At 41.3% G+C, this 27766-nt stretch overlaps 1 protein-coding gene across 9 annotated transcripts; it reads left to right on the top strand.

Annotated features, from left to right (window-relative positions):
- The first annotated feature begins 1384 nt into the window (after positions 1-1384).
- On the top strand, positions 1385-27249 carry LOC123517485. Of its 9 annotated transcripts, none has more exons than XM_045277587.1 (10): positions 1385-1582; positions 3067-3519; positions 11586-11774; positions 13839-14003; positions 15485-15636; positions 15844-16062; positions 17982-18090; positions 18362-18497; positions 18946-19112; positions 22969-27249. In XM_045277587.1, the coding sequence occupies exons 2-10, from the start codon at positions 3456-3458 to the stop codon at positions 23061-23063; spliced, it is 1296 nt and encodes a 431-aa protein (XP_045133522.1). In that variant the 5' UTR covers positions 1385-1582; positions 3067-3455; the 3' UTR covers positions 23064-27249. The 9 variants fall into 9 exon arrangements, with proteins under 9 accessions (XP_045133522.1, XP_045133525.1, XP_045133521.1 ...); XM_045277590.1 differs by having other exon boundaries at positions 2902-3519; positions 15847-16062; XM_045277586.1 differs by having other exon boundaries at positions 1385-1612.
- Positions 27250-27766: the final 517 nt, after the last annotated feature.

The following is a 27766-nucleotide window of genomic DNA, read 5'->3' as shown; positions in this document are numbered from 1 at the left end:
TAAGGAACTTTTGGGCAATATTCTTAAGCGGTACAGTGACCCATGTAAGGTGTTTTAAGGTCTTTGTTGTGGCTCAGGTTGGTAGTTCATACCTTATATTACTATTATACTGTCACCTCTTTCCTCTCACTTAGTAAAGGAGCTCTTAGACTTAGACAATATTCTTAAGCTATGTTGTCCATCACGCTAAATACCTTGAGTGGTGTTTAGTTATGCAGATAATTTTATAGGATATAGAATCCTGATAGTCTTCTAAGTGTGATATATCGTCATGGCATACAAAATTTACTTGGTTTGGTCAAGTGCTCCTGACTTTTTTTAATCCGAAGTATTGGGGACACATAACGTTGCTTTTTACTTTTGTCTCCCTTTTAAACAAATGTAAGAAAACTTTACACTGTTAAGGTAGACTTAATTTTTTTCTGCACTTTCAATAACTGCACAAAAAATGAGACATAACAAAATTATTCACATATATTCTTTTTATTTAGAGAGAAGGATGCGTGTTATTCTGATGTTTATGGAATCCTAAAGGTTTGGCTGTTATAGGATATTCATCCACCTCTTAAAAACTAAATGGCTTCAATATGTGGAGTGGAAATGTTATGGGGTTTTTTCCCGTTTATATGATTTGTCTTACACGGAGGGAGTAGAACCTTTCTTCAGCCTTGATCATTCAGACGGCATTAGTATGTACGCAGTGCTCGTTCTTGTGTTATGAAGGCCGCGGTGGCGGTGTGACCCTATGGTGAATGTGAAACATCTGCTGGATACCCGTTAAAGGATGGTGGCGGTCATTCTATGGATGAAGATAGTGTATATCACTAGGCAGCACTGCGCTGCAAGGCTGCTTGCTGCATATGAACAAGTTGTTAGGACGCAGTTGCACGAGGCCTGGGTACGTAAGGATGCCCTATCCCTTTAATCTCTGGGACGTGGCACCACTCCCTCGCCACTCCCTGGTCTTTTACAGACAAGCACTGAATTAATAGTTATGCATTAGTAGTTGCGTATAACTTGAGATTGCGTTTTGAAGTGCGTTGATTTCTCTCCAGGCGCGGTGTGGCACTACTCCAGGCTGTCCTTGCCGCACGATGCCCCTTGTGGCCACTTTCACTGCCGCGGCCACCCCTTGCGTCACTATCACCGCGCCAGGTCCGCCACATCAGTATTGGCGTTGGTCCCCATACTGCCCTTCACATTCACCACCAGAGTACCGACACACGGAAGAAATCAACACCGAGGCAACCGAAGAGTTCTGAAAGTAACTCGTTTGGTGTGGAAAAAAGATAACAAGAATCAATTTTACGCCAACTTACGCGCCGCTAAATGTCGAAAATTTCCATCAGGCTTACTTTTAGACAAATTGTATTGCACAAGACCCCTTTTTTCATTAACACTGTCAGTTTTTAAGGTGCAAACTCTGGTGTATGTAGGTTGCCGTGTAGTAATGGAAGGAAGTGGCAACCGTGCGGGCAGGTGGAGGCGTCGCTGGGTCGGAGCCTCAGTTGCCAAACACAGGTGTTGTGGAGTGTGTGTCAGCCAAGTACTGCGTAGTTGTACAGGGGTGGCCATTACTTAGGTGACTGAAAATACATCACTCTTGTCTATGGTAAACATCAGAAAAGAAGACGATCGCTCCCGGTGTGTTGTTGTGTCAGTGATTTCTTTCCTATGTATTAAAGTACTCGCAATGTTTACGTTGTCAGGATAATAAAAAGTCTCTTTCGCATCGTAGTGGCTTGCGTGACGGTGTTGATGCCCCCCGCCTGCGTGGACAGCACCGGACACACGAGGACAGGAGCATCAAGTGGCACTTAAGGATATCGTGTCCTTGTTGTTCTGGGAAAAGAAATGAAATATCTTTATTCTTTTCTCACAATCGTTATGTTTTGTGAATTAATGATTAATGTGTCGTTATGCTGGCACTCATTTCAATTGTATTAGTTGTTTATGTCTTGTTCTTATATATATATATATATATATATATATATATATATATATATATATATATATATATATATATATATATATATATATATATATATACATACTCTCTCTCTCTCTCTCTCTCTCTCTCTCTCTCTCTCTCTCTCTCTCTCTTAAATAAGGCTTATAATCAACATCAGAAAAATTGGCCCATTACCTTCACCCCTCGCCCACCTCGGCGCTCCCTTCCCTCCTGATGCCTCACGCGCATAATTTCCCCCATCCATCCCTCGTCACTCCCCTCATATTATGAATAATTGATTTTTGAGAACTCATTCTGTTTATTCATTTTGATCTTTTTTTTTCCATGGTAATTTTTACTAAACTCTATTGATAGAAGACTTTTCCACCTTTTTTTTTTTTTTTTTTTTATTCCGCGGTACCTACCAAGTGTTCCTTCTCCTGTGATGTGAATACTCTATGCTGTGGTGCCCTCTGTAACATATGATCCATGACATTACTACAGCGTATAAATGAGTAATATATTGCTTAATGGGGGAAATCCTGAAACTATTTTTTGTCCTTGCACTTGCCCAAACAGCGCCGTGCCCGCTTAGCCTTCCATTGTTTCGTCACAAGCAAAACCCAATCAGTCAGAATGTCCTCGGGCTACGTTGCCATGGGGTTGAGACACAGGACAGCTGTATCCCTCCCTCCGTTATTCTCCCTCCGTAATTCCACCCCCTCTCTTCCCCCATCCCACTGCACTACTCGCACCCTCACTCACTATACCAGGAAAAAAAGTGTATATACGACGCTAATTAACCAGTAAGCTGTAATCTTCGTGTACTTTGGTAATAATTTCCTCTCCACCGGTGGCAGACTCGGCCCCCGCCCAGCCTACATGAGTAGAAGGGAAGCGTCGCCATAATAAATGCCTCACTCACCTATCTGATAACTATTTCCCTCCAGGCTAATCACTACCGGGTGACAGTTGATGCATAAAAATATAACAAGACTTTCGACCCCCTGTAAAGGCCTGAGGTGCAGAGGACGCGCCACTGAGCCTCCTGCCGACCGTGTGATGGTGTATACGTAATAAGACTCGCCCCTCTTTTGCATGTGGGGTCGCTACAGGGGAGAGACGCCGCCCTGCTGAGTGGCTTAACACGCGGCACAGCTGACGGAGAACAGACAGCAGGAGACACGTAACGGAGCCAGTCTCACCCCATCACTCGGGATAACAAGCTGCTGGAGGCGCTGACGGAGGGATAGCTGATGAGACTGAACGATGAGTGATGCTAGGAAGAACAGTGAGAAGTGTGTACGTGAATGAGTGAAAATTAGCAACCACGTGGGAAAAAAAAACGAAAACAAAGTGAACAAAGCGGAGTGATTGAGTGAGTGAGTGAATCAGCGGCTTGGAAAAGTGTACAGGAAGCATAGAGTGTATTACATAGGGAAGGGGAGGAACTGTTGCCGAGATCTGGATGAATTGAAGGAAATCTGTCCATTACGTGTTCAGCATGGGAGTCCCTCTACGCCCCGCCCTCCTCGCGTGTGTGCTGGCCACCTTCGCCCCCGCGCCAGGTAAAGCACCCTTGAAGTTTTGTTGATGTTATTATTATCATCATTGTTATTATTATCATTATTGCTATTATTATTTGTTTCCATTGTCCTTGTCCTTGATCATGTCTGTTTTTATATATTCATTTTCGTATTGTTGTCGTGTTTGCTCGTTGAAAGGCTGCTTGGGTGTCTGTCTGCATGTCTGTCTTTGTGTATCCTAATAGAACTTGCACCGCCCGGAGCTCCACTGGGAAACAGCTTTTAGTCATCATTGCGAACACCTGTGCCAGAGATACCACACCTGTGAGAGAGAGAGAGAGAGAGAGAGAGAGAGAGAGAGAGAGAGTCGGAAAACTAATGCTTTTAGAAACATGTTCTTGCTCTTTTTCTTTTGAACCTCCAGTTTCTCTCTCTCTCTCTCTCTCTCTCTCTCTCTCTCTCTCTCTCTCTCTCTCTCTCTCTCTCTCTCTCTCTCTCTCGACTGACAGTGATTGACATTTTTCAACAATCTCTGGCGCTGCAACGATAACTTCTCGAGGCTCGTAATGTTTCTTTTCATTTTTTTTTCTTTTTCACGTCAGGGAGTCTAGGCAAAACTGTTGACGTCTAACCCTTCCACTACTTGTCCTTCAAAACTGAACTATATAGCATAGAAATGTTGATCATGAATTAGACGTGTCCTTGAGTGTTGTTTGAAATGTGATTTGAATCAAGGAACAGATCGTGATGTGAGTGAAAATACGTACGACCTCACTTTGATTAACTTAAATAAGGCACGCAGAGAGAGAGAGAGAGAGAGAGAGAGAGAGAGAGAGAGAGAGAGAGAGAGAGAGAGAGAGAGAGGCGGGGAAGGGGCAGGAAGAAGAATTTTTAGGTAAACAGACATACGGACACATTTCATAACCTTCATCTTCCCAGTGGCCTTTTAAACACACACACACACACACACACACACACACACACACACACACACACACACACACACACACACACACACACACACACACACCACTACTATGCGAGATGGCAACAGTGTTTAATAAAGTTTTCTCGTGTTCTTTTCTTTTTTTTTTTACGTGCTTGTGTAGGAGAGTGGGAGTGGCAGTCGGAAAAGGAGACCGGTTTGGGAGACGCAGAAACTTGTACTCTTGTGAAGGCTGCATGAGTAGGTTAGTGGTGAAGGAGAGGGCAGAGAAAAGTGAAGGACAGATTTGAAAGAGAGGAAGAAGAAAAGTGAAGGATTGTTTTGAAAGAGAGGAAGGATAAGAAGTTAATTTTGAGTAAACCGATGAAAGAATGAGGAAATGAGAAAGACTAGATAGAAAAAAAGGAACCGAGTCTCTTTTTTTCTATACGGAAGGATGGGAATAAGAGAAGGACAGACTTGAAAGAGAGGTAAGCGAAGAAGTGAATTTTGAGTAAACCGATGAATAAATGGGGAAATGAGAAAGACTAGATAGAAAAAGAGGAACCGAGTCTCTTTTTCCTGTACGGATGGGTGGGAAGAAGGGAAGGGAAGACAATTCAAGAGGTAAAGTGAAGGAAGTGAACAAGTTGACGACAAAAGGAGCAGGTGTAAGGGAGGGACCGTAACATATCCTGCTTCCTTCGCACCGCACGTCCCAAAGCAAGGCAAGGCTGAAGGAGGGAGAGAGAAGCAGGAAGGGAGGGAGGGAGGGAGGGAAGGGATGGGAGAGGGAGTCGGGTTGCTCCGTCACTGGATCACAGGTGAGTGGAGACCAGATCTCTCTCTCTCTCTTGTCCCCCTTTCCTCCTCCTCCTCTTCCTCCTCCTCCTCCTCCTCCTCCTCCTCCTCCTCCTCCTCCTCCTCCTCCTCCTCCTCTTCTCTCCCTGCTACCTTGCCTTCCCTTCTCCCTGTCTTTAACACATGACTCGTATCATCCCTACATCTTCCTGCCTCTCTCTCTCTCTCTCTCTCTCTCTCTCTCTCTCTCTCTCTCTCTCTCTCTCTCTCTCTCTCTCTCTCTCTCTCTCTCTCTCTCTCTCTCTCTCTCTCTCTCTCTCTCTCTCTCTCTCTCTCTCTCTCTCTCTCTCTCTCTCTCTCTCTCTCTCTCTCTCTCTCTCTCTCTCATCGATGTTGAGACTCTCATTAACATTTACATCTTTGCTTATCACCGTTCACTGACCTGAACTTTCTGCTTTCCCTGTCCCTCGTAGCTCGTTCTTCTTCTTCCTTTCTTTTTTTGCATTTCCTTTGCTGGCACGCCTCAGGTGATGCCCGCCGCTACACGTGTCTGTGTGTGTGTGTGTGTGTGTGTGTGTGTGTGTGTGTGTGTGTGTGTGTGTGTGTGTGTGTGTGTGTGTGTGTGTGTGTGTGTGTATTGGTATGTGTTGACGGAGTGGATTCATGATCACGTTTCTTCGTCACTACCACCACCACCACCACATCCCTCTCACTCCTGCTCACTATATCCTCCTGGAGAGAGAGAGAGAGAGAGAGAGAGAGAGAGAGAGAGAGAGAGAGACAGCCTCTCCCTGTCACCTCTGCAGTGTTAACAAGGACATGGAGGCGTATCCTAGATTACCAAATTAGTGGCCTTCCCTGCGAGACTCACATGACACTTTCCTGCCTGCTACCTGCGCAAGATGCAGAGAGAGAGAGAGAGAGAGAGAGAGAGAGAGAGAGAGTGATCGTGCATATCTGAACTTGCTTTGCTGCTTCCATTACTTCCTCTTCTCCTCGTCCTCCTTCTCTTGTTCTTCCTCTCCACGTGACGACACGGTGTGAGTATACTACCGTGTGTGTGTGTGTGTGTGTGTGTGTGTGTGTGTGTGTGTGTGTGTGTGTGTGTGTGTGTGTGTGTGTGGGTTTGGGTGTGTGTTGGAAGGTCATGTGAGAATCGTGTAGAGAAAGTGCATACAATCACTTAAATGTGTCTTCTTTTCTCATGGATGGGCGAGTCTTTGTGCTTCCCGTGTGTCTAGTATTGTTGCTGTTGTTGTTGTTGTTGTTATTAGTGGTGATGGTGGTGGTGGTAGTAAAGTTGTTGTTGGGATTTGGTAATGAGGAATTTTAACTACGTCGATTATTGATGTGAAAGAAGCAGATTGGCCCTACAGTTTGCTTCGTAACACTACAATATCATAGTCACCATGGCAACACGATGTATACCTTCCACCCACTGACAGTATAACCACCCGCAGAATATGAACACAGTACTGAGGTAACTGACGGAGACCGCTTGGTATAGAAAGTCTCATAAACTACCACCTATGTCTAAGAATTTTAAAACCATGTACATATAGATCGAGAAATAAACGTAGATATAAATTAAATAAAGCATTCTATCCAGATTCTTTTTCTTGGAGTGTTAATGATGATGACTTAATTTGTATACACGAAATAGAAGAGACAACAGTGCTTTAAAGAGCCCGGGATGGTGTTACTCTGATTCCCTGTTGCAGGAATGACTATAATGCGGCTGGGGTTGTTTGAGTGCCTTGGGGATAGTGTGATGTTGAGTCATTCTAATGTGAAAGTATTCAGTGCAGCATGAGATGTGTTATTAACAGATGTGTTATAAAAACAGTGGTTGTGTGTGTGTGTGTGTGTGTGTGTGTGTGTGTGTGTGTGTGTGTGTGTGTGTGTGTGTGTAAGTGTTTGATTCACCACGGTCTTACAAGATCACTCGCCGGAGTCATGATTACTACTTTTATCTCACCAGTTAGAAGGTGGCATTATAATGCAGTGTATGGGTGAGTCCGAGTCCTTTCACTCACCATGCACCTTGTCGGGTTGCATAAGGGGGACAGCACCTGCCTCTCATTAGTGAAGACCTCTACATATGAGCGGACGCTAACTTAGTCTGCCAAGTGACATGCGGAGAAATTACCAATGAGACAGTTTACTACAGATTGTGTGTGTGTGTGTGTGTGTGTGTGTGTGTGTGTGTGTGTGTGTGTGTGTGTGTGTGTGTGTCGCATTCCCATTATTATGAGAAGATAAGAAAAATATTTGCATTCAGCACATTTGCCTTAAGGCGTGGAAGCAAGAACAACCGACTTGAAACCGTCCCAAACCGGTTAAGTGTTCTCAACTTTCTTGCCAGGCTGTCTCTCATGGAAGAATTCATCTGTACTCGACCACCTCTGCTGCCCGACATATTAAAGCAAGAAAAACTAAAACACGCCGAACTAGTAATGGCAGTGTGCCCAAAATTCATGCTGCAGTGAATAAAAGCAACCGAAATATAGTACAAGAGTCATTTACGAGTATATCTCTTGTCATTGTATCTTGATTATTTTCATACGGAATTATTCACGTGACTAATTTGATTGCGTCTTTTACTGAACATAATGGTGTGCTAGAATTCCTCCTTGCAGGATACCAGTGAGTCTGAGCATTGGAAGTAGAATACATAAAGAGACTCGTGCATCAAGGAAAATGAGACTGAGATTCCACATGGTGACTATGATAGATGAAAAAAATAGTAATAATAATAACTAGAGTATTGATTTCTCTAAATAAAATGTTAGAGTCGAAGAATATATATGATACTCGAAGATAATAATAGGATGACTTGTTTTGTTATGAATAGGATATATGTTAATGAGTTAGACAATGTAGCGGAGGAAAGGCGGAGAGCTGGCACACATTAGCACCGCACCGTAACAGGAGAGAGAGAGACAGACAGACGCTCATGATCTTATATTATGTAGAAAATGATGCATAGTTGAGGGATGGGAGCTTTCTTTGTCAACAGGTGTGTGTGTGTGTGTGTGTGTGTGTGTGTGTGTGTGTGTGTGTGTGTTCTCCTTGTAGTGCAGAGAACAGTGTTTCTTGTCACTTCTCCACTCCGTTTCCCACACCAAAACATTTCGCTACCCTCACAGCTCATCCCCACGACACACACATGGCCTTGTTTTTTTGCTGCTGTTGTCGTTTATGGCACTTGTATTAGTCAAAACTTTATACTAATCAATTTTTTTTATCAGTCATACTTTTATTACTTGAACTTTTACCAGTCAGGCTTTTATCAATCAAATATTTACTACCCAAACTTTATACCATTCAAACTTTTAATAGTCAGACTTTCATACTTCTCAAATTTTTATCCGTCAAACTTTTACTTGTCAATATGTTAGTCAAACTTTTCATCTTCCTCTCTCCTCAGTTGTCTCTCTTAAGCCTCGCAAAGATCATGACAAATAGACTCTTTAGCTTCTTTTGTTTTAGATTACAATAGCTTCAGCTGGGAATTAGAGGGAATATATGTTTATTTCTAAATTTAGCTTGTGAAATCTGAATGAAAACTGTGAAATTATAACTTGTATCATACTGACATGGTTACGCTAAATCAGGGAGTGAGAGAGAGAGAGAGAGAGAGAGAGAGAGAGAGAGAGAGAGAGAGAGAGAGAGAGAGAGAGAGAGAGAGAGAGAGAGAGAGGGGATAGGGAGAGGGAGAGAGTTAGGGTATAGATCCGGTTTTTCCACCTTTCCTGCAAAAAATATACCACTCACTCTAGCCCAGCCTGGTGCCGTAGAGTCTTGGTGTGACCCCTCTGGTGACCCTGCCGTAATCCTTCTTTGATGTTCGCTATTACGGAGAATAAATGTGAAGGTGATACATTTTAGGGGTCTTACGACTACTACTACTACTACTACTACTACTACTACTACTACTACTACTACTACTACTACTACTACTACTACTACTGCTGCTGCTGCTGCTGCTGCTGCTGCTACTACTACTACTACTACTACTACTACTACTACTACTACTACTACTACTACTACTACTACTACTACAAACACAACTACTACTTCTATTCATTCTGTTATTACAACAAGAACAACTCTATTACTAATACTACTAATAATACTAGTACTACTTCTACTTTGCTACAATAGTGGAAAGAAGATGTAGTTCTGCGTCGTGCCCTGGGTGGCTTGTAGTGGTGTTATGGTACATGATCTTGAGAATCTTCTTCCTTCCTTATGTGTTGGTCTCTTATCCAGGAAAAAGTCACTTGTTCGTTCGACCTAAGGAAATTTCTTCATCATCTTTTACCTTAATGTCAAGTTCAGATCATGCAAAGAGACGGCCGTGATCAAGGCTAGAGAAAAAATATAAATACAACGCAATGCCACTTCAGCTAAAGACGGAAGGAAAGTTTGAAGAGCCAAGGACTATATATAGTTTACTTCTTAAGCTGACCTGATGATCTGCTTTTGATAGAGTGGAAGTAGCAAAGGGAAAAGGAAGCAGAGGTGATGGCGGAAGAGAACCACTGTGAATGTTGTCAAGGGTCTTTAGAAAACTCTACCGTGCATGAGTGCATGATATTTTATGAAAGTTTAGATTAGAGAATTGCCTTTTTTAGATATAGTTTTCAGTAAACACACGGGTTACTGAAGAAGAATTGCATCATGTGTCAGTAAGCACTTGGCTGCTTGTTGTATGTACCAGGGAGTGACGGGGCCGCTGTGTGCCATCCTAAAGTGGGAGGGAAGGCAGCAGTGCATAAGCGGGTGACTCACACACACACACACACACACACACACACACACACACACACACACACACACACACACACACACACACACACACACACACACACACACACACTCATAGTTTGCTGGTGGCGAGTGACGTAGTGGATATCTATTTATTTATTTATTTATTTATTCTTTTCATTTGATTACTGTTCAGTGTAATTGATTATAGGGGCGTCTAAGGAACGGGCTTAGATGAGAGGGCGATGCATTATAGAGGGTGGTAACAGCCTATAAAAGAAGATTGTGATTACCTACTCTAAGACCTGCCTGTGTGTTGTAACCTTTATTTTAACCTTTGTGTCGCCAATACCATTTAGTGTTTGCTTACATTGCTTCTACTCTATCTATCTCAGTGTTCATTTCTGCATCAATCTGGAATAACATGAGTCGTTAAGAATAAGAACATCCATATTGAAAACCCTGATTCTAATCCACCTCCTATTGCGTTTATTTCAGTATTCATTCCAGTATTTAATAATTACTGATAACAAAACTTTTTAAGATAAGGACGTCTGTTTTGAAAGTATGGCGTCATTTCATGTTCAGAAATTTCCCCGGGATAATTTTAACCCAACAGAGCATGAGAACCTTGAGGGGAAGGAAAAAAGTCATGGCTACTGTTAAGGTGATGCCGTGTGGTGCTAACTGAGTGAGTGACTGGCTGGTCGAAGGTCGGTAGGCTTAGGAGGCGCGTGTTGTGTGTCGACCAGGTACCTGCTGTCCACGCTGTGCTGTGAGGGAGGCAGCACCGCAGAGTGAGTGTAGGAGCGGTGTAATTAGTGGTGATGGCACACATGTTAACCAGCGCCGGTGTGTTTATTGACCGGTTGTGTGACGTCTTGTGCCGCCGCCAGATGAGTTTGCCGGTGTTACTGCCGTACATGTAAATAAATGTTGTTAGATACAGAGGAAGATGAATATGTATAAAATAGTATTTATTTTATTCATCACAGACTTGTAATACCTTTAACATTGTATTGCTTTTAACTGTTAAACACAGTCATTTATTGGTCCTGTCCATTATATTGAAGTATACTTGTAATAAAACACGATTATGAAGTGGAAAAAGTTGGCACATTTACACACAAAAAGTAAAATAAATAGGGTATGGCTGGTGCAGTGAATGGACAGTTAAGTTTGCATGGTGACATGTACAATGTATATTACAATGGGACGTTCATAGAGAAGACAAAGAATAAAAACAGATATCAACAAGCGATGAATGAACGAGTTTATTGACATAGCTACCACCACCATCACCACCACCATACCCCTACTTCTCCCCCTCCTTTTCCTCCCCACCAGCACTACTCTCATTCTCTCTTTTGTCACACCTGCCTCCCTTCCCTCGTTCCTTTGTATGCTCTTCCCTCTCACTCAATTCACGTTCATTCACGCCCCCTCCCTCACTCCCACTCTGGCCGCCGCCCTACACCCAGGACTTACGACTCATTATTGGACTCACAGGTGGTCGTAAGCCCCGGCCAGGTGTGACAAATTGGAGAGTGGCAGTTGAGTTCATCATTTCCTTTTTTTATGTCTCACCATCTATTTTCTCTCCCCGCAGGACAGACGTTGGAAATCCTGCAAGTGTCGCTGGAAGGCGGAAGAACGGACTACCTGGAGGTGGAAGCAAATGTAGATTATACCCTGAACTGTGAATACCGGACGCCGTATGACGACCCCGTGAAGGAGGTGCTGTGGATGAGGTTTGGGAAGCCCTTCTACAAGTGGGGCGGCAGTGGGAGCCCTACTGGTGAGTCACTTGGTCTCGCTGCCTGTGCCACACTGCTGAAATTTATGTAACGAGAGAGAGAGAGAGAGAGAGAGAGAGAGAGAGAGAGAGGGTAGTAGTAGTAGTAGGAATAGAAGTAGTAGTAGTAGTAGTAGTAGTAGTAGTAGTAGTAGTAGTAGTAGTAGTAGTAGTAGTAGTAGTAGTAGTAGTAGTAGTAGTAGTAGTAGTAGTAGTAGTAGTAGTAGTAGTAGTAGTAGTAGTAGTAGTAGTAGTAGTAGTAGTAGTAGTAGTAGTAGTAGTAGTAGTAGTAGTAGTAGTAGTAGTAATAGTAGTAGTTGTAGTAGTAGCAGCAGTAGTAGTAGTAGTTGTTGTTGTTGTTGCTGTTGTTATAGCAGTATAGCCATAGTTATCTAGAGCTTCCCACTCAGAAGACCATTTTCTTCCACAACTGGTGAGAGAGAAACATTTCATCAACATTCAAGGTTGGTGACTAAGTGGCTGCTTTGTTTGATCGATTGAAGATGCAGCCAGTGAGTGCAGCAGCTTCGTAGTACCTGTGTGTCCAGTGGATGAGTGAACAACTTGTCACACATTTAAATACCAAGGACAGAAAGTGAGCAGTAAATGGCCCGGAATTATGCGTTAAATAGCATGACCACTTCCTAACCTACTTTTTTTTTTGCACGTGTGACTGGGTAGCTGCCGTCCTTCACTCCCATAACCAGTTCTAGTCTTTTAAATCTACCTGAGAGAGTGACCCCTGGACGTGAACCCACCCATGCCTCCCTGTTATTGAGTCTACTGTTAAACCTTCCACCTCCCTCACGTCCTCTTTATATCATTAGTCGTCTTGCCACGTCTCTCGCTGCTATGTTAGCTCAGGAGTAGGCCGGAGTGCTCATGGTTACCTCCAGTACACCAAGGGAAGATGCAAACATATTTCATAGCCAGCCTTTATTGTTTATTGTTTGTTTAGTTTGAGAGTTAAGAAGACAATTAGTGCGATGATAAGGTTATATAGACGTTGTTGAAAGTGTTGCCTGCCTACACGTTAAGAGAGAGAGAGAGAGAGAGAGAGAGAGAGAGAGAGAGAGACTGCGGTATGTGTGAGTCGTTAAAAACTGTCTCATAATAGATTCCGAACAGCTTCCTCCCAAACTCCTGTTTGCCTTGCAAGTACTGTGGGGAAGGAGAGGCTGGGACTGGTGGTCGTCAGGCGGGTGTTCGTTAATGTTGTCATGTTGCCCTTTAAAGATGAATACAGACTGGTGTTCGTTTCTTTCCTACAAGTCGTCACGGTTCCTATTGTTCAAATATTATGTTTTGTATCTTAGAGAGAGAGAGAGAGAGAGAGAGAGAGAGAGAGAGAGAGAGAGAGAGAGAGAGAGAGAGAATTTATTTTTCCATTCTTAACCTAAAATCTAGCGAATGACACTCCTAGCCAGTGTTTATGGTGTGATTAATTTAGTTATGAACAAATGAAACATCACTAGAAGTACTTTCAAACGAGCAAATCAGAATAGAACACTTGATATTCGTCCTAGTGTAAGCAGAGGTCCATCGAGTGACTATGTGCAGTGACTGATCGTGGGATATTTGCAGTAAGGATGTAGTGAAGCCTGAAATGTTAGTGTTTTCCACATGCATTATTTATTTTTTTTTATTTCTCATCTGAACATGTCTCGGTAAAGGGAAAGTTGCTGATGATAATGCATTTACTTTGGGACCCATAGATAGGATATTCTTATAGTTTCGTTGTGGTTATAATAATGTCAACAGTAATAATGTGTGAATTTTAAAATTACTGTAATAAGAGTATTAATAATGATAATTACTACCATTATCCTCATTACTGTTACCATCATTACAACTCAAGCACAGCCATTTCTGCTCCAAGAATACATATCCTGTGCCCAGTATTATGGCGGTAACAATGGGCTGCTGTGCACGTCACCAGCAGTGTATTGTCAGCGTGGTGGTGGCAGTGGTGGCTGGAATGCGAGGTCTGCGATGAGTGTTGCGTAATATTATTAGCGATGAATTCCGAGTCTTGGGTACTATACTAATATGTGTTGTGTGTTGCAGTACTGGACACAGACTTCCTGGGCGTGGTGAACACTTCGCCTGACACGGACCCCCACAACGTCCACTTCATCGCGCCCGTGCACTACAACCTGGACGGAATCTACGTGTGCCAAGTGTTCACCAATGCTGCCACCGCCAATGCCTCCTATAACCTGCATGTCGTGGGTCAGTCTGTCAGCCTCACTTGTCAATGTCCCCGCCATCATCCCTCACACACTCCCACCACCACCTTCACTAGAAACTGCCAACATTGCTATACTACCACTACCATCACCACTCATTGCCATCACTACCATCACTACTACTACTACCACGCACTGCTATTACTACCACTGCCATCACCATAACTACCACATTGTCATTACCACCACCACTATTCATTGCCATCACTAGCACCCTTGGCCACTCATAATTTTGTACAGATCTTAACCTTCCCCCACACACATTGAATTAGCCCTAACAAGTAACTAAAGAAGACAGGTTAGTGGTCTCAGATGTACAAGGCCAGTGTCCCCCAGTTAGTGGTTCTCTGTACTCTACGTGGACCGCTAGGGTAGAATGCAGTGACGTTTCTTTCGTGCATCCCAGTGTGGCCAAGTGTGTATACATAGCCATGACTTGCCCTTCCTCCTGTACAGTTATTCTTCAAATATTATTTTTTTAAGACTCTGTTAAATTCGAATTGGTATTTTTCTCTTTACTCTGTACGATCATCCTTTGGATTTATGCCGAGTTTCGTCGCAAATATTTAGTTTTTTTAGGATTTGGTCAACATCTACGTATTTAGTTTTGCTCTTTCTTATTTTTTTTTTTTCGATGTAATGCCTGAAGAATAGCGACGTTTATGCGCGCTCACACACACACACACACACACACACACACACACACACACACACACACACACACACACACACACACACGAGAAGCCTTGCCATATCAAACACAAGGGTCAGCCAGCTCCTCATATTTACCCTCCCCTTCCTCGTCCACGCTCCGTCTGGATGTTAGTAGACTGACGTTCATTGATTATAGATGTCCCTACGACACTCTTGGCCGCCGTACCTTAGGCCTCGGACAGGTAATGGCCCGCTTTCTGCTTCTCCCCCTTCATGTAATAGTAAACAGAGGGGTGAGGAGGGATGGATTGGGGCACCTCGGGTTGTGAGGAACGACAAGGAAGAGAGAGTAGTTTTGTCTTGCCAGGGGTTGTGTGCTTTCCTCTCTCCTGCTGCATTGGTCTGAGGGGCGTGCCATTGTTTGCATGGGCAGGGTTCATCAGCCTCTGTGTGGTCATATTAGAGAGAATAGGAAGGAAATTTTTCAAAGAAGTGTCTCTTGTTCATGTGTCTCATCTCATTGCTAGTGGGATTGAGATCACTTCAGCGAGCAAGGCAGGCACTCCTTCATGTGCATGGTGTGATGAACCGTGACACTCTTCCTTTCCTGTTATTGTTCCCGCCTGTTATGTCATCGTTTTTTTATTTATTGATTAAGTGAGTACACACACACAAACTCACACACACACACACACACACACACACACACACACACACACACACACACACACACACACACACACACACACACACACACACACACACACACACACACACACACACACTGACTTCCTTTTTGCTGCCGTGCAGATGGAGGTTCCTGGCCGACCGTCATGACGGTGGAGGCCCTCAGCAAAATAATGTCAGAAAACGACACCGCCACAGCCAGTGACAGTAGCAGTGGTGGTGACGGAGCGGAGGACGGAGACAACATAGACCAGAATAAATATGAGGTGGACCAGGTGAATAACGTGATGTTTGATACTCCTAAAATACCATGCTTCATTTCCTGTTTATTAATTAATTTATTTCATGGCCTTCATTATGTTAACACTCATAAACTTCCCAAAAATGACATCAAGATTTTAAGACAATTTTTACTTCTTTTTTTGCTGAGTTTTTGTCAAGAAGCTTCTGGTGAGCCACTGAACACCTCTACTCTCTACCAGCAGACTGGCGGAGACGATACCGAAGTGGCTTTTGAGAACAAAGACTGCACGTTGGTGTGGTCTCTGTCCACCCCTGCCATCTACCCGCGGCCCAACGTGACGTGCGGCCACTACTCCTTCGATCACGAGGACGTGGTGGAGCGGCTGCCGGCTGGCCTCACCCTGCACAAATACCCCAACGGGTCTTGGACTGCCTCCTTCACCGATACGCATGTCCAGGTAGGCAGGACGGCAGGACGGGCGCGGTGCCTTCCTGTTTTGGATTATGGACGATAGAATTATTTCTATTTGTTGTGACAGACACCGGAAGCTCGTTGAACTTGTTGTCTGGAGCTTTGAAATCGTACTTCGGATTGTGTGGCAGCTTTATATTATTTAAGATCACGTGTTATCCTCCTTATCAGAGTTGTATCTAGTATCATTCTCTCTCTCTCTCTCTCTCTCTCTCTCTCTCTCTCTCTCTCTCTCTCTCTCTCTCTCTCTCTCTCTCTCTCTCTCTCTCTCTCTCTCTCTCTCTCTCTCTCTCTCTTTTCTCTCTCTCTTTTTCTCTGGATTTATCCAGATTCATCTAAGGGAAGTTCACTCCAAGGTCTGATGACGAAACTGGATGGCATTTTTTTTTTTTCTCTCTCTCTCTTTTCTTTCTAATAGTTTAAGGTCATTTTTATTCAGCCGTTGAGTGACTGATGAGCCATTACAACCAATGACTCGACGTTTACGGATGGAGTAATGGATATTTAGCCCTTCCTTGACAAGTTCAGTTTAGGTTATTATTGTATTGTAACGTTAATATTTTCCATGTAGGTACAGCAAGTAAAGGTATAGTCATAAGCTTACAATGTGATCCCTGCACACCGAGTATTATTGATGCCTCCTTATAAGTAAAATGACATCATGTTTCATTAATTTCTTGCGATTAAGTTAAAGAGATCGCGTCACGTGGAAAGAAAGTCGTGTTGCGGAAACAAAAATATGACGACGTGTGTGTGGAGTAAATAAAAACGGGTATGGGGATGCTATGAAAGAGTGAAAATATGACGTGACAAATAATCGAGGAGAATTATATACAAGAATGTTTTAAGCAGAGAGAAAAAAAGGAGAAAAATAGAATGAATTAAATGTCTGCATATCAAAATGTAAGAGAGACATCATAGAAAAGGATGAACTGTTCAGTAGAAACACACAAAGGAGACAGTAGTGAAGTTTAATTATTCGTAAGAGACAAGGGAATAAACTTAAATAGGATCAAAATAAGTGCGTATTGCTGAGGATTACCAAGCTCAAGTTGAAATGCACAGGAAGGAGAAAGTTACCACTACATATTCACCGACACTTGCCGCTTGCCACTCCGCCTCACTTCCTGCGTCCCACACACACAATGGTCCAGCCACAGCCACGCCTCCAGCGCTTCACCACGCCGCTACTCCCGACCCACACGTGCTTCCCTCATTTCACTACCAGTTCACAGCCACCACGTTTCCTTTCCGGCGTGCTCTCACAGCGTTGACTCATCTACACGCGCTACAGCTGTGGAGATAGACTCATACCCTGCACAGAACGATTGATGTGTACGGAAGTTTTTTTTGTCCTAATTCCATATTAAGTTTTGATGTACCTTCCAATATGCCTGAAGTGAACTGCCTGGAATCGTTCTTTCAACGTACTTGGTACATTTTAGAAGATAAGCTTGCTCGTGGTTCCCTTTCAAGATCATAAAGAGTAATTCAGTCGCATTCTTATGGCGAGATGTGTCCAATAGTTTTCTTATATATCAGATTAAGTTGTCCTTTTTCCATGTTCCATGTTTTAGTATCCTTTGAGAAATTAGTGAAATATAGACCATTACCACATTGCATCAATCAGCTTAATCTACCAATACATAGAAAATTAATTGGTTTGACTATGAAATTATCTTCCAGTAACCAGAGAAATTGTGATTGAGAGCGATAATTGAATAGATAAATAAATAGAAAAATAAACAAGCTAAGTTGGTGCACAAAAAAATTGTATCCTTCTTACATGTAGCTACCTGTCTCCGTGAAAACTCCACCCTAATTGAATATCATCATAGGATTGTATTAGTAAACAGTGAATCAGTTTATCCATGTATTAATGCTAACTGTCGTGGTATCTATCAGGTGTCCAGCCTCCCTAAGAACCACCGGCTTGGCTGCAGCATCCGCATCCCAGACACCTCCTTCAAGATGGTGGTGCGGGCTGAAGATGACTTGTGGGTGGACAGCCTTAGTAAGTATTCAAGCAGCCTCTCTTGCATACCAATAGCTTCCCTCTCCTCCTCCCTCATCTCTTAACTTCCTTGCTTACTGTCACAACTTACTGTCACCATTCTCACTCCCCATATTACTCGAGCGGTGAAGTCACTGCAGCGCGGGTACCAATCCTATAACACACACACACACACACACACACACACACACACACACACACACAAACATATCTGCAGCACAGGCTAGTTTGACTTAACACTCAACACGATTTTTCCCCGTTTTTCATATAGTCGATACCGGCGGCTGCTCGGGGATCCATGATCTCCAGGAGAGGGGCCTTATCGTGGAGATGAGAGATGCCACTTACACCTGCAGGGGCGACGTGTTACCTGCTAGCAGATCGGGCCCTGCAGTGGCCACTATCAGGTAATTCACCTCGGTCGTCTGCTGGTCACCCAGCCAGTCTTCCCCATTACGGAGCGAGTTCAGAGCTCATAGACCGATCTTCGGGTAGGACTGAGACCACATCACACACAATACACACCGGGAAAGCGAGGCCATAACCCCTCGAGTTACATCCCGTAACTACTTGCTGCTAGGTGAACAGGGGCTACACATTAAGAGGCTTACCCATTTGCCTTGCCGCGCCTGGGACTCGAACCCTGACCTTCTAGGTTGTGAGCCGAGCGTGCTAACCACTACACAACGCGGTGTGTGTGTGTGTGTGTGTGTGTGTGTGTGTGTGTGTGTGTGTGTGTGTGTGTGGTGTTGAAATGCAATAATTTATTATTGTAATTGTATCATAAACTATCTGGTGGTAAGGACAAATGGTAAGGACAAAGTGGCACTAACCCAGTCGCTCTCACTGATGCAGTTGCCCTGAGGGTTACGCTGCAATATTCCCCGACCAGCCAAAGAAGACTTGGATAGGAAGCCTAGAGCTGAGTTGCGCCGAGAACGACGTTGGGTGGCGCCGCTACACGCCGGAAGAGACAATGCGTTTAGGGGACCTGGTGAATCCAGATTCCTTACCTATCTGTGGTAAGTCACTTTTCACCATCGTCTGCTTTCTTTGTCAAGCACAGGTATAACTCTACTTTTCTGGGTTTACTGTCGTCGGCTAATTAAAATCATTTGCATATTCACACTTGTAATAATTCATCGTAACGAATCACTGAAAGCATCAATGAGTAATAATAATACGTGTGTGTTTGCATGCCGTGTAACTCACTTTTTAAAATTTATCTATTTATGTATTTACTTATTTTCTTTTTATAGAAAACTACTTTGTCAGAATTGTTACTCTGTGGCTCTACCTATAGGCAGCTACAGATTAGTTTACATGTAATGCGGAACCGCCTTCGCTAAAAACTAGGTCCGAGCGGGAAGTAGTAATGTGTATTGACAGTGTGACAGTGTAGACTGTAGATAATTAATCGTTAAAATTTAAAGTAGAAATAGAAAACCTGAAAGTATAATGCAGCTTATGCATATGTGTCCTTATTTTCATAAATGTTTATTTTGCATGGGCAGTGCGACATACGACCTGTGTGAAGAGGACAGTGCACTCTTTACTTATAGTAGTGTAATGTAAAATCTTCACTTCACTTTTAAAATAACCAAAGATGTCTATTATTTAGTTTTCCTTTTTTTGGGAAAAAAAAAAAAAACGAAAAAGACATAAAACCATAAAAAATGACAGCATAAAGGAGTCTGGTTCTCACACACAATGAAATCGACAGAAATGAGATGTAAATGAAGCAAATGTTTCGCTTGGACCACTGAATTGACATCACATCGCTACATTCAATGATTTATAGCAATGGTAAATACAATGTTGTGCAATATTCATAGGTAGAAATGTTGTGTAGAATAATGAGTAAAGAAAATCTAGATCAAGAACTAGTGAAATGTGATCAGGTGGGTCCACACGTGTCAATTTGCGACTGTAATTGCAAGTCGACAGAGTTTCCGACTGAATATTGGTGCCTAGCAACTGGAAAACTTTGTTTACGTTGTGACGTCACGGAGAAAGGTTTGAAAATGTAATGTTGATGTCGAGAAGAAAATTTTGGAGTTAGTGAGGAAAAAGAGTGCATCTGGGACCCTGAAAGTGAATCTACAGCAAAAGAAAGAAAAAAAAGAAAAGCTTACGCCAATCGGCGTTCGAAGCGATAGCTGGCACTCTCTGATGACTGCTTCCCTCTGTGCAGGTGTTGTAGGAGGTGAGGATTGAATACTTGTGATGATTTAATTTGATCACAATCGTCATCGTTACCAGAGGAAGACATCTTGTTGGGTAGCTGTTTGTTTATATTCACTTCCCGCCAACCATCTGATACTTTCCAGTCGCTATGTGTGAACGTGTTCCGATTAGAAGGGCTCAGTCGATACTTCAAGCAAATTTCAATTTCAGTCGTATATTGACATGTGTGAACCCGCCTTTAATCTACATTATCTCTCTCTCTCTCTCTCTCTCTCTCTCTCTCTCTCTCTCTCTCTCTCTCTCTCTCTCTCTCTCTCTCGTCAGTTTTTCTGCATGTGCTTGAATTCTTTATTTTCATTATATTTGTCATTATTTTTTTTATGGTTACATGTTATATGTTCGTGGGAAGAAAAGTGAAAAGTGAGCGTGTCATTGAAGTATTGACAACACTGTGCAGGGATTGTTTCAAAGGGACGTACGGCACAAGAAAAATAAATAGATAAATAATAAAAAAAAATAAAAAATAATAATATATAATAGTAATTGATATCAGTATTACCGGTATTCTGAAAAGTAACGATACAGTTCTTTTCGGCACAAAAAGAAAAAAAGAAAAAAAAAATAATAATGATAACAATAATAATAATAATAATAATAATAATAGTAATGATGATAAGGTATCAATACACCGGTATTTTCTTTGAAATTCCGATAATACCGGTATCGGTGTTTTATTTATTTTTTTTTTTTTGTTTAGAAAAAGTTTCCTTTATCTAACATTTTCGAACAGTATGTAAATATAATCACACAAGGCAGTTATAGGTGACTTTTAAAGGTGCGTCAGTGATCTTACCCTTGTAGTGACATCAGAGAGAGAGAGAGAGAGAGAGAGAGAGAGAGAGAGAGAGAGAGAGACTTGAATGGCAGTGACATCTAAGTGAACTTTCTTTTGTTTTTATTTTATCTTGCCCTTGAACAACCTTCCTCTCTTACACAAAGGACTCGTTAAAGACACTCCAGTTTGAAGGTGGCCATGTGGAGCTGTGGATCCACGTTCATGAAATAGGCAAAATGACTTTATGGTATGGACGGAATGACTCCATATTGTGGGCGCAATGGCACGTCTTAATATAGACAAGACATCTCTCCCACTCTCCTCGTACAAAGATAATGGAAAATAAATGGAGAACATGGAAATGAAATAGGATAGAAAGGAATAGAAGAGGAATAACACGAGATAGAAAGGAAAATGGATAACGAATAGAAGAAGAAGAGGAAATGTGAATGAAAACAATAATGAATAAGGAAATAGGAGGAAATGATAATAAAACAATAGAGAGAAAGAAAAAAATGGATAACGGACAAGAGAAGAGGATAACGAATAAGAGAATAGGAAATAGTAATGAGGATGATAACGAAAGAGAGAATAGGGAATTAATTCTCTTCCCTTGTCCGATATCCATTTTTCTTTCTATCCTCTGTTTTATTATCATTTCCTCCTATTTCCTTATTCATTATCATATTTTCATTCCCATTTCCTTCTATTCCTCTTCGTTATCCATTTATCTCTCTATCTTTTGTTTTATTACTTTATCACTCCTTTCTATCCTGTTTTATTTCTATTTCATCCATTTATTATCCACTTTTCTTTCTTTCTCCTGTTTTAATCGTACTTCCTCCATTTATTATCGCTTCTCTCTCGGAACCCTTGTTGACCAATGGAGTGGCTTCATATATGTGACGTCAAATCAGCTGGATGCAGCTCAGCAGCTGCGAAGGGAGTCGGGAAACGAGGAGAGCGGGCAGGGAGTGTATCTGGACATAGCCCAAAAAATAATAATGCCTAAACAAAATATCGGCAAATATTACCGGTACAGCGGTATATTGAAAACAAAATTACCAGAAAAGTGACATCGAAATAATTATGATACCGTGAATACCGAAGCTAAATTACCGATGTTTCGGTATTTAATCTCGGTACACATCTCTATTGTTTCACTTATTTCGATTCGGAATGTGAATCACTGGGGAAGCCATCATGCTGAGAAGATGCGTGATGTGTTCGTGTCTAATTTTGTCCTGGTGTATTGTGTTAATCTTTGCCTGAGGATGAGAACGAAGTGCACAGGTTGGTGTATGATTCAATTCACCTCACTTGACTTCGTGAAAGAACCGAAAATCGCGTTGGTAGGCGTTATAGACCTGATATATTAAAGAGATTCATGGAGTAATCCTGTTGTGTATTTTCAGTGCAAGTTCCCTTCATTATCAGTTACAAGCTCTTACTAAATAGTTGTTTACCAGGATAGCTGCATGTTGCTGTCCTTACTGATACGTACAGTATGGGAAAAATAAACACTATATACCTAAAACTTGGCTTGGCTTGAGGTGGATGTCGGTCGTAGCTGTTTGTTCGTCTCTTGGGAGTGGCCAACTGTTGTAAGGCATGGCTAACATGGCAAACTAACTGTCCTGTTACAGTTTCAATGAAAGATACATATTTCAAAGGGTAAATCTTAACTCCTATTAAAGAGGACCATAACGCTCTCCCTCATTGCTGCGCTATGTGGCCCACGCTCAGGCTGTTGTGGCGCCTAACCTAAATCTCTCTCTCTCTCTCTCTCTCTCTCTCTCTCTCTCTCTCTCTCTCTAATTTTAATGTTGTCTAACTCCCTCACTCTTTCCTCCCAGTACGAGGTCACTCAGGAGCAGCGTCTCATTCAGGAAGCCTGTGCAGCCTCACCGTGGCCGTCACTCTAGTGTTGGGGTGGCTGCTTCATGTCTGACCTCCAGCAGCAGTTTGAGCGATCAACATCATGAAAGATGTTAAGGACGTCAAAACCAAGCACTTCAGGTAGCCAGTAATGTGTGGTTTACAAGTAGTGATACTGACTGTGAAGCATAAAACCTAATAATTTAATTTGTGTAGAATTAGTGAAGTATTATGTTGATCTAGTGTTGCACTGTATCGTATACTAAGGTATTTGTAGTGTATTTTGGGTGCATTTATCAGTATTGGATTATTTTCATTTCCTAACATTACGTATTTTAAGTGTTAATTTTTTTTTTTTTATTTATTTTTACTAACCATGCACATTTTTTTTTATCCTGAGGTCAAATACTGATCAAAGTGTTTACTGTTAGGTTCAAACTTTTAGTATTGAATGATTGGTGATTAATTTTATAAGAACTTTGAGATAACTCATTGTAACATGTAGTGTATTAGCATCAAGTGTAGTTTATTTATATTCATGTGAATAATTCTGAAATAGAATTATTTTATTCATTGTCACTGATGATTATGTATCATCATTTGAAATATTGCTTATATTGATAACAAGATTCTTTTGTTTGTATTTATGATATACATATACTATAACAGAACTCCATATTCAATTATGAAGCATCTTACTAAGATGATGTGTGTGTGTGTGTGTGTGTGTGTCATTCTTCTACAGTGGTCTGCTGGTCACCCAGCCAGATGTTCCCGTATGGAAATAGTCCAGAGCTTGTACTAACCAACTTTCGGGTAGGACTGAGACCACTCGCATGCCACACACTAGAATAGTGAGGCGATAACTAACTGGTTAGATCATGTACGTACCTACTTGCTTCTAGGTGAACAGGGGCTACACATTAAGAAACTCGTACATTTTGCCATGCCATACTTGGGACTCAAACCTACGGCTTCTCATGTGTAAACCAAGTGTGCTAACCCCTACATTAGATTCCATTTCCCATTTTTTGCTCCACTGGTGTATTTTATTCAAATCTTTTTGTAGCATTTCACAATTCATGTCATTTTCCATTCGTTTCAGTAACTTTGCGTCATCTGCAAATAAGCTTATATAACTGTCCACCTCATCAACCATATCATTGATATACACTATGAACATTACAGGGGCCAGAACTGTTCCCTTTGGTACTCTACTTATAACTCTACACCATTTTGATTCTTCACCTTTTATCACTGTTTTCATTTCTGTTTTTTAAAAAGTATTTTTTTTTTAGATCCAAGTACGTAGACACATCTGCCCACCTATCCCTCTCCTGAATTATATCTATTGCTCTGCTGTAGAAACTTAATAAATTTGTGACACAAGATCTTCCACTTCTGAAACCAAATTGTTGTTTAGTTAGTTAGTTAGTGTGTGTGTGTGTGTGTGTGTGTGTGTGTGTGTGTGTGTGTGTGTGTGTGTGTGTGTGTGTGTGTGTGTGTGTGATTCACTTCCATTGTGAGGATTATATGCTGATGATCAGCATTTATATCATCCCAGTCAGAGCTCAGATCTGTTGACAAGACTGAGTAGTTTTCCTTTCTGATGAGAACTTAATGCTTTTACAGTCTGATGAGTAAGCTTGAGATCTCTCATACAATGCACACTAATTCCTTTTGTTCAAGAAGAGCAATAACTTCGCTTATTAGTAAGAACAGTAACCTGAGCAAGATGCAAAAAGCTTGGCCTGCCAGGTAATAGGTAGTGGTGGTACTACTGAGCTAGTGAACAGAGAACTATCTACCTTTGTGTCAAATACTTTTATTTAATGTAGTCTTTTTCATGTTTCTCCTACAAAAAATGTATCAGTGTGCTGTGAAATATCCTTTACTTTTACTGGCTTCTTCAGCTTCAAAATAGATAATTACATAAAAGTTGCTGAATGTGTGACTGGGACAAGTGCTGAAGGGGCATCAAGAAGTATACAGTGTTTTGGAAGGGGATAAGCTTAATTTCTGAGGATAGAGGATGTTTTTAGAATACATAATGCTGAATTGGGTGCACTTGTCACATTTTCACACACAGTACCTCATATGTAATAGTAATCATATATATATTTATATTATATTTAAAGCTAAGGTCCCAAACATTGATTAATCCATGTTTCCTGTATATATTTAGTTTTTCACTTATATTGTTATAATGCAGAAAATTTTGAAGAATCTTTTATCCATACTTTTTTTTTCTTCTAAAATTATACTCTTGGCTAAGAATTTTTTTATGCTGGTGCTCTCCCTAGATGCAGCCCTGACTTGGGTTTCTTTCAGTGTAGTGTATTATACAAGGTGTTCTGTGAGTTTAGGTTACTTTGGGATTTGATTGATCAACTAATTCTTAAGTTGAAAATATTCTACACACATATGTAGTATACCTATGTTGTGTTTTGCTTTATTTGAGAGGAATTACCATGCAAGTTTTGTGTTCAGGAACAACTCATCTGGATAGTATATACAGTACCTACATACTCAAGTTGTGCCGCGCAGCATTAGGTGTTAATTTTTTGTACACAGTGTATACAATGAAAACCTTACTGGTAACAGTTAACTAATGACAGATAAAATTTTTTCATGTCTGTAAAGCAAATGTTGAGTAACACACCAATACAAAGATTGTTAAGTGCTACTTTTTAAACATATGTGACAATTCACTGTGTCATCCCCCTCAGCACTCAACAGTTGACCACTCGAATATGTAGCCAGCTGAGGAGGGAAAAAAGGAGGTAGTGGCCCACCTAGACAAGTACTTTTTGCAACACCTAATGTATATATTAATTTTTTGCAAAATAAAGCAAAACAGGATAGTATATTCAACTTGTAATTACTTGAATTCTATCAAATCCTGAAGTATGTAACCTGACTCACAAAATACTCTGTACTCTGAGAATTTCCTCCTAAGAAATATAAGTTTGAGGAGAATCAGGATCTCACAACTATGATTTTGATAGAAGCTAAGTGCAATGTGCCCCAGACAACACTCTGTGTAGTGGAGCGTTGGTGGCAGTAAGTTGTTTCTAAGTTCATTATTGTTCCTTAAGAAAAGTCATGTAGAACTTTGTTGTAATAAAAATTTGGACTTCCAATAGAAAGTGAGAGTCACAGATACAGTACTTAATGGAATGAATATACAGTATACATACAGTCTTTTTGTTCTGTCAGTGAACACAGGCTAAGCTGTCACAACATCTGTTTTCTATGTATAAATAAATCGATGATATAGTGTATCCATATCCAGCATCCAGTCACCAGTTGCTTGTAATATGATGAGCCTTTCCACTCTCCAGTTGGCCTATGACTTTTCCACAGAGTTTCAGACTTAACTGCTGTGCTAAAAGGGAAAAAGAGGCAGGAGTTGTGGTTTTTAGATCAACTTAATCTGCAGCAAATATTTGAACATTACTTACTTAAAACTATAGTAGTGTCTTTAAGTGCTTAAGAATGACAATACCCAGTGTTTTGAATAAATTCTGCCTTTGGCAGACTGGTCTCCAGTTTACTTAGTTACCATTATTGTAAATTGAAAGTGTATAGAATTATGTGTTTCTGCAGCCTAAAGTTGCCAAATGAAGCTGAACCATGAATTTCAGTTATTAAAGCCAAAATTAATGGTAATTACAACCCAGCACTGTGATAGTAAATTTGATATTCCATGTAATTTTTGCTAGTCTATTTTGGTGTGAGTGCTTAGAATTTTAACACCATGTATGAAAAAACCCGACATGCATACATTTGTTTTGATTTATTTAGATTATGACACAAAAAGGAAATTGATATGAACACATTATGCCTTCAACATGCCACATACCGAAGTACTACTTTTACTTCATGGTGTGTTTTTAGTCCGAGTGCCATCACACTAAAGGGCTCATCCATGTGTGCAAGGTAGTGTCAAAATTGTTAGCAGATTATAAAATAAGTAGACCAGCATATTAAGATTTTCTGTTTATTATTATTTTTTTCCCTCTTTGTTGGGATGCAAACCTCTAGGAGAAGAATTTGTAACCCTTTAGTCTTTTGCATTTAAGTTGCTATTCACAACATATCTAGTGGGAATCCATGTTTATTCAGAGTCCATTTGTGTCATTTATAAGTCTAATCATACCTTAATTGTTAATCCAATACAAGGATTTGTAGTATACATTGTAAAGTAAATATTTGTGGAATATATGCAGTTATGCTTGAATACATCTTTACATAATCTTGAATATTTTTATTTATTTATTTTTTTCCAATACCTTGAGGAGAAAGTATTAAATGCAGAACTGTTGATATAAAGACTGTGCCTCCCTTCTCCGTTATGATGTGATGATGGTTGGTCAGAAAAATTACCGGTACGCGGTATATTGAAAACAAAATCACCGGTAAAGTGGTATACCGAAATGAGTCTGCTGATACCTAAAATATTGATACTGTAATACCAAAGCTAAAATAATGGTATTTCGATACGGATTCTTGGTGCACAGCCATAGAGCAGTGGTTCCCAAACTTTTTCAGAGAGTACACCTTGGAGGTGTGGTACAGTCCCCGTGTACTACCTCACCGGGTTTCCTCACCTGATTGGCTCAACCCACCATGACATGATGTGACAGTTAGGCATAAGAATCAGGTGGGCCAAACAACTGCTGGCATACCACCCCAATGGATAGATATACACTATGTGAAAATAGGTATATAAGAGTATATGGGCTGGAAGAGTATGCCAAATGCATGTAGTGA

This window comes from Portunus trituberculatus, chromosome 42 (assembly GCF_017591435.1).
Source record: "Portunus trituberculatus isolate SZX2019 chromosome 42, ASM1759143v1, whole genome shotgun sequence".
Taxonomy (NCBI): Eukaryota; Metazoa; Arthropoda; class Malacostraca; order Decapoda; family Portunidae; genus Portunus; species Portunus trituberculatus.
The sequence above is the reverse complement of the archived record's forward strand: the minus strand, read 5'-3'. Positions and strand labels throughout refer to the sequence as shown.